Source organism: Pleurodeles waltl, chromosome 11 (genome assembly GCF_031143425.1).
Source record: "Pleurodeles waltl isolate 20211129_DDA chromosome 11, aPleWal1.hap1.20221129, whole genome shotgun sequence".
NCBI classification, from domain to species: domain Eukaryota; kingdom Metazoa; phylum Chordata; class Amphibia; order Caudata; family Salamandridae; genus Pleurodeles; species Pleurodeles waltl.
The window spans coordinates 591319760-591332272 of NC_090450.1; the positions used below are offsets into that span (position 1 = coordinate 591319760).

At 41.7% G+C, this 12513-nt stretch overlaps 1 protein-coding gene across 1 annotated transcript in view; it reads right to left on the reverse strand.

Moving 5' to 3' along the window:
- HK2 (hexokinase 2) overlaps positions 1 to 12513 on the reverse strand; it is a 155770-nt gene that overhangs the window by 116989 nt on the left and 26268 nt on the right. Inside the window, exons 2-4 of the mRNA XM_069214099.1 lie at positions 10820 to 10982; positions 2293 to 2441; positions 782 to 901 (exon numbers count right to left, since the gene is read on the reverse strand). Coding sequence (XP_069070200.1) covers positions 782 to 901; positions 2293 to 2441; positions 10820 to 10982 — 432 coding nt within the window. The remainder of the gene's footprint in view (positions 1 to 781; positions 902 to 2292; positions 2442 to 10819; positions 10983 to 12513) is intronic.

The window sequence follows — 12513 nt, forward strand, 5'->3', positions numbered from 1 at the left end:
CATAGACAAGTAGTCACACGGTGGTCATCTCAGATGTTTATTTTATTTTTCAGTTAATAAGGATACATTGCATTCTCCAGAGTAGGAGAAACACTCAAAATTGCGAGTCACAAGAGAATGCAAGTGAGCTAGTAGCAATGGCGGGGGGTCTGCTGGGCACACTGCAGTGGTGTGCAGTCTGGTGGGACTTTGGTATCAGTCGAGTGACTGGTTGACTGTGCCCTGGGAGCTTCTGGGGCACTCCCAGTATGAGCTTGAGCTGCACAGTGAACAAGTACATTAAAAATGATTTAGCCCGGTCACATGGGGTGATTTTTCCCCCCCTACTTCCTGTATGTGGTGCTGTGACACGCAGCACATGAAAAAGGTGCACCTCTTACTATGGGGTCTTATATGGATTTCCTGATCAATGAAAAACAGGTGAAGTGCAAAAACGTAATTGTCATTGCAATCAAACAACGGCTGACCAACAAGTTAAAAAAAAAAAAAGGAAAAAGAAACACTGAACATCTGTCTTGGCCCGCTCCACACCTTCCTCGATACCAGAGAAGGAGCAGGCCTTTTGCCCACCTTCCCTGCTCAAGCACCATCACACGATAAACCAGGCAAAAACAGCATCACAAATACGTCTGCACATAGTAGTAACACTAAAATAAGTCTTGATAAAAGATTTCACTTAGAAACAAAGTTGCTATAGATGCGTGTAGGGCAGGGACGCATTTCTTTAGGCACAGTTTCCACGGAAAGGCGCTGCTCAACAATAAAGGCACTCATTCCTTACCTCGTCCAGTTTGGTCTGATGGCATGGAAACGAGAAGGTGAATCCAAGCGGAAGCGTTTTTTCTTTAATGTGTAGTCTGTCCATGAAGTTCCCCAAGCAATCAGTAATATGGTCAAAGAGCTATGAGCAAAAAACATATCTGATTAAATATACCTTCAGAGCACAATCAGTATTCTGAAGTGACTGACGTTAGCTAACATATCATTCTAACTTTTGGCATTTGTGAAAGCACTGACAAAGCATCACAACTAACGTTTAAACTAGTTTGCAACAAGCATTGGCAAAGCCAATACATCTCTCATTTGCTACCAGGCAGAGACCTATTGAATTTGTCAATTACTCCACCCCACCAATGGCCACTGAGTGTACCCGCTCACGCATGGTGACCACTTTGCAATTGATTTGATTTTTAATGTTTTCGGAAAATCCATTACATGATGGTAACCGTGCATGTGAGTGCCTATATGGTAGCTATCCTGTCATGCATTTTCATGTTGTTTTTTTAAAACCATTACAAGATGGGCACCGTGCATTTTTTAAGGATTGCTAGTGCCCCTTCACAATTTAAGTAGCATGCAGTCATTTGCTGGTATAACTACAGATGTTCTGCAAAAATCTTTCTACCCTCGAGTATTTTAATTCGCCATAACATTTACAGAGCCGCAGTTTGGCCAGCAAATGTTTTTGTAGTGGTAATACAACAATATTAAGCATCCCTCAAAATGTCCAGCTCTTGGATGCGAGTAAGAATGAGAGCTCTCCACCATGAGGGCCTATCAGAAAGAGCCCCGAAGCCAGTGCTTAATTTGTAAATTAAAACATTCAGGTGCTCAAAGTCCTCCGTTTAAGCACACGGCTGCTGCAATTAAATGTGCAAGCATGGAATACTGAGGCAGCATAATCCTGAAGCCATATCGGCCCTCTTCAATCCATTTACAGCCACTTCCTGCCCCTTCAGCTCACTCTTGCGGTTTTCTGTTTTCTCCCTTTGTGACGCTTTTTCATTTTTCTCTTCCTCCGTCTTTCCCATATGTGTCTTTTGCTCAAAGGAAATGCTTTAGGCAGAAAAATAAGTGCTGGCCCTCAAAAACAAGTGCTGGTGCTTAGCACCGGAAACAACAAGCATAAATTAAGCACTGTCCGAAGCCCACAAAACCTTGAGTTAACTAGACTATGCAATGCAAACCATGTCTTCAGAAGTGTATCTCTTATCAAGCCATCTTCAAAAATGCCTCAAAATGTCCACTTTAAGGGAAGTGATTAAGAACTAAACTTGTTTTTCTACCTCCTCCCTTGCTCTTTAGATTCTCAGCTACCACTCTTCATACAGCTGTAAAACTGCGACTTATTCTGTACATATTGTTAACATAGTGAATATTCAATAACGTTTCAACATTGATAAGTCACTGTGGTATTTAACATCCTTGGGGGTGTAGGAATACCCAGTGGTGCTGAAGATGTTAATTGACAGTTCTTTTACTTGATGATTTCTTAATGATAAAAATACATACCTGACAGCCACTTCCACGCATTATATCATCTGGGATGGCAAATATCTCATTTTCCATTTCCACCTTTTTGAGGCCATTGTTAGAAACGTTCACTCTCAAAACACGAAAATTTGTTCCTCCAAGATCCAATGCCAAGAACTCACCATTTTCTGTTGAAAAAGAACAGTAAAAACAATAGTAGATTTGCCTTTGAATACGGAAAACATCGAAGACTGATAATCTGCCCTGCAGCAAGCTTCGCCCCAGAAAAAAAATATATTAAATGATGTTAAACATTGTTATTTTGAGGACTATTCTCGACTTTGAGTACCCCCTGTATTTGAATTACATTTGTCAGAAACCCATCTAATTACATATCTTCACCAATAGCCCCCTTTCAGGAATCAACGTCCTCCTGCAGACCAGGAAATTGACTTCAGGTCCAAGAAAAAAAGGTGCATAGTGGATCTTAGCCACTTCTGTAAAAAGCAACCAAGTAGGAGCGCCTTTACTCACCGCCTACTTGCAAAATGCTCATAGAAGAGTACTGATGCCCACCCTCATAGTAAGATGTGGATATTTAAGAAAAATGACATACTACTAAAAATATTTTTGGGGCCCAACATTCTCTGCTTTACATGCATTCAACTACTGCAAATCATTATTAGTAAGAACAGTTTCATTTGTAATATAACTGCGACAAATGGCGAAGCAAGTTTACAATCGACATAAACATCTGCTCTGAAACGAGTCTCTTAATAGAAATATCCAAAGATACGGAGAGACGACCTTATTGCCGCATTGCAGATTCCAGTAGTACAGAGATGCTGTTCAAACAACACATGACTAAGTGCTAGAAATATGAGTCTTTCTGATCTCGAATAAGATTGTTCTAACAGCTAAACAATGCAAACCCATGTTCAGTTTGTGATAAAAGTTTTAGTAACCCTACATTTAATTATGCTCTTCCGCAATAACTAGGCCAACACAGACATTCCAGAACTATACACGTTAGGAACAGACGTGGTTGACTGGCATGTAGAGGCAGAAACAGACAAGAGGGGGGGAGGGAAGAAAAGGTTAAAAACTAAATAAATAAAGGAGTCGAAAGGTAGAACATGGGAGCCACCGAACTTAGGGCCAGATGTAGCGAAGGTTTTTCCCCATTCTGTGTCTATGGGAAAAAGTGTTTGTATATATGGCCCTTGGAGTCTTCAGTTTTGGTTTGCAGGGGTGGGTCTTGTGAGTGCTACAGAATTAAAGGTCGTCATGGATGTTACACACTTAAAGGAACCGTGGGACATTTCTGAAGATGGTCGAGTCAGACCTGCTCTTGTAGGAGGTGGAGATTTAACGTGAAAAGTTTCCTCATTTCTCCTTGATGTGTATAGATACAGTAGAAAGGCTATTGGCCAATATTAAAAATGCGTAATGGGTAGAGTGGCCAAAATACCTGGTGCCTCTGAAAAGGAAAGCAGCTGGGGCGAGAATGTAAAGCAGAGGAAGACGTTTGACAAGCGGAACAGGTTCTCTAGAAAGTGACAGCGTGGGTTTAAAGCATTCAGGATGGCGGCCGACAAACTGGCTGGCCACTGAAGCATCCGAAGAGTGTTACTGCCATGGGGCAAGTAAGAGGAATGTTGGAATTGAGAAGGAATGTTATAGCCTGCAGAAAGAGAGATAGATAGTGGCACAGACCAAAGATACCCTAAAGAAGCGTTTATAAACCAGCTGTGGTCAATTGTTTAGTGTGATGTAATATATGGGCACTGTAAGGTTACTAAATTTGTGTTTGATTTGCAAATTGACTTGCCAAACACATTAATTCGAAATCGTGTTTTATCCAGAGATATGCCTCGGATCCCATCATTAATGACCTATTAACCTTTTATGACACTTGGACAAGGTTGCTGCTCTGTTCCTTGGTGGCTGTCAGCAACAGAAAAAAATAGGTCAATAAGACCTTTGACACACCGGTAACAAGAATAGTCAGTACGCAGTTACAGATGCTGGGGACAATTCTGTCCCTCAATGTTAAGAGCTGGAAGAAGATCTCACATAGTTTGAGCATGGCGGATTGATCTGCCACCAAATTAAAGAGTTCTAGTCATGGCGTTAGTTGCATCCAGCTAGGTCTGAGAAAAAGGCGGGGCTTGATTTGTGTTGGTGGTGGGCAATGGCACTCATTTTGGGAACTTGCGCATATTTCTCATTCTGGGACTTTGACCAAGATCAAAAGATAACGGCAGAGAAGAGAGAAAGAAGGACGAAGAAAAAAAACCAAAAAAAAAACAGTGACACATGAAAACAAAATAGTGATGGAAAAGAACTTGCAAGAATGAGATAAAGGGACAGGAATTATATTCTGAGGTGGAATCAAGACTGGGCAGTATAGATGTTCAGCGACCCCAGCGATCAGTAGCACTATGTGCAAACTCTTAAGAAACACTTTGGGTGCCTGCATTTATATAGATATATTTTTTTTAAAATCTATTTGTATAAATTAAACAGTGTAAACCAACAGCACTATGAGACGAGGCGTTAGCTCCCGGCAGTAACCAGAGATCCTTCTTAGGTATGAAGAGACCAGACCGCCTGTGGCTTAAAGGCCTGGACGAAACGCGAGAGCAGAAGCACCGCACGCACGCAAGATGGCTGGCCACGTAGGGAAAGATGGGGCTGAATATACCGCAACAAGCGGCGGCAGGAATCGGTTCATTCTTATGCGGAAGGGAATAAACAATACGCGGACTCGAACAGGACCAGTGGAGGCCGGCGTACGACACTAATTATTTGAATTGTGCGTACTTGATATGGAATTATGTTTTACATGTTAAATGACGTTTTCTCTCTTGAGGACGTGGTCATTTTTGTTACTCAGGAGTATGCAAAGGGGTCGGCATCGAAATCAATAAAGGCCCGATGCCTGCGTCACCCACGGTGCTCAGGGCTCTTGTGTGGCGAACAGTAGAGGGAAGATTAAAGCGGAGGTTACAAAACGTGCTTGCGCAAGGAAGGCGAGTACACGCTTGAATGCGATACACCTGGTGGGAGAGGAGCCTTATTATAAACACTGGTAACCTGGCTACGCTAAGCTCTGCAGCAGGACTGGAGCCTACGCGCCGATAACTGGAGCTCATTCACAGAGGAGGGCGGAGCAGGAAATATTCATACTATTTTTTCCTTTATACAAAACACGGCCTACTTATTTCAGGCAAGTCATGCAGCTTTCTCAAAGGGGAAACAACCTAACAAAACTTCCCAGATCAGGTCAGAGGCGTAGCCACGGTGTTATGGGCCCTTGAAATAAAGACCAAGTGGACCCTCGTGAGCCCTAGCAACTCTTATTTGGGGTACATTGGGCTTTTCGTACTTCTGAGTCTGGTGGCACTGAACCTGCTGCACCATTGATAGGTAACTCCCTGGTTCACACCCCGTCAGGAGCTCTCAGGCCACAGGACCGACACCCATGCACGGTGTACTGTGCTAAGGGGGCCTCCTGGAGCTCGAGGGCCCCCCCCCGCACCGTGGGGACTGTAGCGCTATTGTTATTCCACTGCCACCCATGTAGCAACAGGGATGTTCCACAGGTGCAGAACTCTCCCTCTCCTGACCCACCTTCCAGCAGGCAGTGCCATTGGCAAGCTCGTGTTGCCAGTGTATACAAAAAAGGACTACATTTGTGGCAGTCACATAGGTCCTTCTAGATCTCAGCCCTGTTAGAAAGGGCAAGTCTTGCAAATCTATCAGTGTGGGATCTGTTTGTTTGCCCATTGTTTAGTTCTAATAAACAGGGAAGGACACAATAAAACAATGTAAGCCGAGTACCCAGGTCGCACACAAGTGAGAATGTGTTTTTTTTCCTTTAGATCTGGACCACAAAGGAATCAGGCCATCACGTGTGTACTGAAAAGCATCAGCAAAGGATTTATCCCAGCACAAGTCGCCTTTTTTGCTGTAAAACTAGATACATCTCCAAGCCAAGCAAGTTTGCTTACGATGCTTTCCAGCGTACAGAGTTCCTGCAGCCCAGCATGCTTGATGCAATCCCAGATTGATCATTCCCATCGCTTAGACCTAACCCAAAGTTCTGCTTCCTCCCAAGCATTACACATTGCTCTGAAGGATTTCCTTGACCGAGAAACCGAATGGTACTGGGTTGTGCTCCTGTCGTTCTAGAACAATTATGAATAACACTTTTCCAGGGGAGGAGTCACCTCAATCCTTAAGTTGTGATACCAGATCCACCAAAGGATGCTTTCCAAGAATATCTACAGCGGTCATTGTGCCAGTTTCCATGGGGAACATCTTAAAGATTAGTTAGCATACAGACGCACATAATGGTTGTCCAGGGTCAGCACAGTACAAGAGATGGCTAAGGACCTTGTCCTTGAAAGTCAATACACATAGGAGCCATTTTGTTCACAGCATCTAGGCACCATTTTTATTTGGGCAATTCAGCTCCAGATTTATAGCCTCTGACAAAAAGGCACTGTGTGTGCTGGGTCCACATATGACCAGCCAGTTGCACCACTGACAATGCCAAGGAGCGACAGAATAGGCAGTTACTCAGGACATGCCCGACATAGATGATACTGGCACACTACCAGCAGCACCATGCAGATCACAAAAAATTTCACGCTTTCACCTGGCCTCGCTGTCTTGGCAGGACATTGCTAAAACACGACTAGGGGTGTGGCTACTACCCAAGGACCTGCTGCATAATTAGATAACAATGTTATTAAGAATCTGACAAGATGAGTTAAAAGACTGACAAGATGATTCTAAAATAAGTAAGGTAGGTAACACACAAAAAATTACCATATGGGACACATTTGAGGGGCTTGAGAACAGGTAGTTTACAGGCTAAATTGAGATAACCAAAATCAACTCGGATGTTTCCGACAGCTAAGGCGGAAATACAGATGGACAAAAAGGTTTTGGTCTCCCTGAAAATATTCATAAAGTTACATGCCTTCTCTCTTCTTGAGGGGTTTACCAATTATAGACTAAAATGGGCGAGGAACGGTCCGGATGAATGGTAGTGGGACATACATTTTGAGGTGCAACAGTACTTAATGACATAACCTCAGATCGACCGTTAGCCAACACTACCTGCAAGATAACAAAGAGGGTCAAGTTTATCTATATTCAGTGCACAGTCTTGTGGCGGAACAGAGTATAATAGGAGAATGGCAGACGTGAAGCTATTTGAAAGCTGAATCTTAGTGTAAACTCCAGAGACTGTTGAGGCGCATAGTGTACTTACTTGAACTACTAGTCTAATAGATTGTGAGTCAGTTGCACATAGTCCACATCATCGCTAGCTGAGGATGGGTGGATGGAGCCATTTAATCAGAATGTGACGTAAACAACAGTAATCCCCACTTGGGGCTAGAGGAAGTCCGAGCTGGCTCACATATAGAGGCTGGTTGCATTCTTTGGTGTGGTTGTGCCCTTGAGCTGAAAAGAGGAAGCATTTACATCAGTATTATGGGTTGAAAAACGCTGGTCAAATGCGGACGTACCTGCTGGGTTCTGACAGCTTAAAGTAAAGTTGGCAATTACAACTGGATATGACTTACTTGTCCCCATCAAGGTTATTGAATGAGGTTTCTATGGGTAGAGCACTTGTTGTGACTATGACTTTGTGAGAGTCAAGACCTAAATATAAATGTCCAATGATCTCCTCACTGCCATCAGCCAAACGCAAAATAATCAAATTAGCCCCAAGAGTAGGCGAGATGCTTATAGACATGGTATACGTGCTGGCGTCTTTGCCCGAACTATTGCATTTCGAGGTCTCTGGGTTCACAGTGAATTTTTCTAAAATTGAAATTTCCAGCTTAACAATCTAATTTAAAGATCGAGCCACTTTGAAAGAAAGGATGTCCTTCAAATGAACAAATGCACGTGATACTCTATCACAAACTCAACTAGTGAACAGAGTTTTCATAACACAAGAGCCAAGCTGGACAGGTGGCCCTATCTTTTTGCTTTTTTTAACAGGTCAGCCATTCTCATAATTAATGTAATACCACAGTTGTTTTGTAATTACAACTGCCAAGGGGGAGGAGAACAAATAGGGTGAATAATAAGGGTGGAAGTGCAAAAAGTGAAGAAGGATTGGCAAATTCAATAGGTCTGGAATTCACTGCCAGCCTTTTAGCTTTGCCAATGCCAGTTTTGTTTTGTCAGATTTTGCAAATTTGTCAGGCAAGCTGCAGAGATCTTGCAATCTAAAAAACAAAACACACATTGGCTAAAAGCAAAAATAGGTTTTTGGTCTAAAAAGGCATACATGCCTGTTGTAGTCCTCGCCACCAATGGGAAATATTTTGTGCGTGGGTGTACTTCCTGTGCAAGGGCAGAACGCCGCCACTCACAGTAAAGCTAGTGAGTGGCTGAAGTGGACTAACCTGTTGCCCCATGTTTTATACTGTAGTGAGCTGAAGAAAGAAAAAACAAAAAAACAAAAAAAATGGTGAATGGCACAGTAACAGACCATTGACGAAGAAGGCTGACTGCAAACCCCTCTATGTAAGCATATCATATATTTAATTATTGTAAAATCAAAAGGTCTTGGCTAACAACAGATCCTGGAAACATTGCAATGGCATAACTGTGCACCAGGGATTTTGAGGGACATCAGTTTTCTTCCAAAGAAAAAGGAGAGTATTGTTGTGCTTTAATACTCAATTATACCTTAAGGCTCTATTCATTGCACCGTTTTGAAGGACATCTTAGAGAAAAACTAGAAGACCGAAATAGTGACTCTATGGGACCTAGGAATTGTGAAATGAGTTTTCAGTTCAAGCCACAATACCCTTCTTTCAAAGGGTATGGTGGAAAAACGGAATTAAAACTGCATTACTATAGGTAGTCAATCCACCTATTGCTGCACTATGGGTGGGAAAGGAGGTCGTGAAGATGGAAACATTGGTAACGATCTGGCACATCTTGGCCCTTGAACATCATACCACCAATATTACCAACAAGCAGGGGGGTTCGGAGTACAAGGTCACCAAGACTGAGCGCCATAGCAAGATAGTGGACTCACATGCCCAGTCAAGCTTGAAGGCCTGAAACCTTTATTGTGATAAAACTCACCAGATTATGGCCCAGTGACACAATGACAAGACATGGAATGCTTAACATTAGCAGCAAATGAAACATACATATAATTCAGCCTTATGGGATAAAACAAATGAACATTCTTTTGTATGTTTACGCATGTACACCACTGAATAGATTAACAATTTCTCAGTATACTCATGCAGCAGTTCAAATGCGGGTGATTTGGTGAGGAAGGAAAAGGATCTTTGGGAATACCTAGTATGTGTTGACAGAGGCGTTTTGTAGTCAATAAATGTAAATATACACATTTCTTGAATTAGACAAAAGAAAACAGCATCAATTGCTGTATCATGTGAAATTCAATATATGTATTGTTAAAAAAATCGTATATATTTTGTAAATAAATATATAGCATGTTCGCCTTTTTGTGAAAGGTTCTTAAATGATGTTTAGGATTACATGTCAATAATTCATACGTTCTAGTTCGGAAGCTTGGTACACTTCTATAGTTCTAAAATGATCACAATAGTTCGCTCTTCACAAGCCACTCCATATTTTTACTCTATTTCCTTTCCCTTGTTTAGTCACCTATATTCTACTTCTACCACGTTTTCCAGTATTTGTTGATGATAAAGTAACTTCTAGATTACCGAAGAATAATACTGTGTACCTATCTAATGTAATACTACAATGTATATCTTTCATAATTTTGATTTAAACTTGACATTTATTATCTGTACATTTATGTGGAACAAGTGCTTATTTTTTGTTGGAAAATATACATTAAAAGCAAAAAATGTGCTCCTGAACTAGATTCAACCACATGAAACACCTCACAAACCAATCAGTGAATAATCCAGGCTATTGAGTGGGACAGCTCTACTTTGTGCACAAGCCTTAGACTATATTAAAATATTTACACTCACAAATGTTTAACTACAATCAAATGCAACCGGTCGTGGTACTATCCCTTCTGAAGAAGGAAGCTAACTGGCACACATTCAAGAGTATCTCCCTTCTCTATTGAATGAGGGCAACAAGTGGCCGTAATACTGCCTGGCGGCTCTTCTACAAATTTGGTACCACAAATGTTTGCAGAATAGAGGAGTAATCAAACCAACCACGAGTTTATGCATTCTAATAAATGCTTTGCCAGTGAATGAAAAATTGGATTTATGGACGATGTGTTGCAAAACTCCACGAGAAGTGCAAATGGTCTCCATAGACCTTAATACTAGTCGTTGAATTGTAGGAAATATCATACACATAAGTGACAGTTTTTCTTAAATATCAACAAAGACAGACTGCAAATATGAGCATTACACATCAAAGTCAGGAAGACCTAGCCATGATCATATCTACCAGGGACAAGGCATGTTTGATGTTGTTAGGATTTGGCTTGAATTTGTTCATATCGATTTAGAAAACTACAAATTTACTGTGTAGACTAATCTACCCTTGGTCAAAGTACCTGTGCCATCTGGAGTGGATCTTACAAATGTTGGAAGCATTTTCACAGAAGATGTCGGATTCGTCCCTGCTCCAAGTCCCTTTTCCATCTCTTTGCGAAAACGATCGGAGACATCTTGGAGCACTTCATCAGAGAGGCGCATGTGATACAGGTATTTGTCAACCTGCCAAAAAAAGAAACCATTTGTTAAATATGTCATGTATTAGAAGAATGCGTTTGAGAAACTTCTTGGCACTGAAAACTCAAAACGCAGATATCCTTGTATATAATTGTGGTTATCTTTTTTTCAAACTACTCTGACCAGTAAATATTTTGCCTTAAATTTCGAATGACAGTGAAAGAAGAGCTGCCTAGTTGGCAACACTGAACATTCATGATAAGCTCCCTCTGAGTAGTGTGTAGGAGAATGCTCAATTTGGCATCATATTGTAATCTTTCAATATATCAAGTAGCATTACTGATGTAATGCAAAGTTTATGCTGGAAGATGAAGACACATACTAAGGGTCAATTACATAAGTTGCCATTTGTGCAGCAAATGAGTTGCAGCATCCACTTAGGACTCCATTAGATCAAGTCAAAAACCAGAGGGAACATACTTGATTCAAATCAGACCATTGGTCCACAAGTAAATGCCAGAGTTGAGGGGTAGGTCCAAGTGTTGAGATGAGGAGTTCTTCCCAAACCACAATACTTACCAAGTTCTATTTTAACTGAAAGTGGCATATAGGATCAAACTCCCCGGCAGGGATGTCGCTGGCTTTTGTGGGGCCTGGGCCAAAACAATGTGACAAGCCCTACTTTCCCCTGCAGCCAATACCCTTTCATTGTTCACCTCCACCTCCACCTCTGAAAAATCCCACCTTCAAATCAATACAAGAGCCACTGGTTTACAACACTGCATAAAAATGGGAGGAAGTGGACTTTACAACGTCTATCGACACCAAACAATCTAATCTATTCACAACTTTTGTTCTTCTAGACAGTCTTGCAAACTAGTTTGGAAAACCGTATCTAATCTTGCTGCCTCCTACCACACACTGGTTAATTTGGATAGCCACTGGTTTAACACAAACGTACCCCCTCTGCTTTGCAGAGAGGCCTCCATGTTCCCGCAGCCCATCTTTGTTGTCCTTTCAAAAGGCTCCAAAAAGGCAGTAAAACAGAACCTCACAGCATAAAAAAAAAAAAAAAAAAAAAAAAAAAAAAAAAGGGAGGGCTTCAGAAACTGGCACTAGGAACATTCCTGAGGGCCGGGGCTTACTCTTCTGCCTCAAGCATTTGCTGCGAGCAAAAGACACATATGGGGAAGACAGAGTAAGGGAAAAACGAAAAAGCATCACAAAGGAAGAAAGTAGAAAGCTGCAAGAGTGAGCTGAAATTGAGAACAGCTTTGCAAGGGCTTTATGCGCTTGTCCTATTAGCACCCCATTAATCCCCTTGTTTTTAGATCTAGGGCTAAAACGAATGGCCGACATAATTGTTCTACGTCCTCTGTTGTATTGGGTGAGGCTATGGATAGTCCCCGAATTGGTCGTATACAAGTCCTCACTGTTAGAATTGCTCAAATGTTCTAACTCTACCTCCATCCCATGGATCAAACATGTATCTAATTGTTTTTTTACATTGGGATTGGGAGACTTATGGGAGAACCCCCATCAACTTGAGAAGTCCCATGTAAAAGTGTTGAAGGGT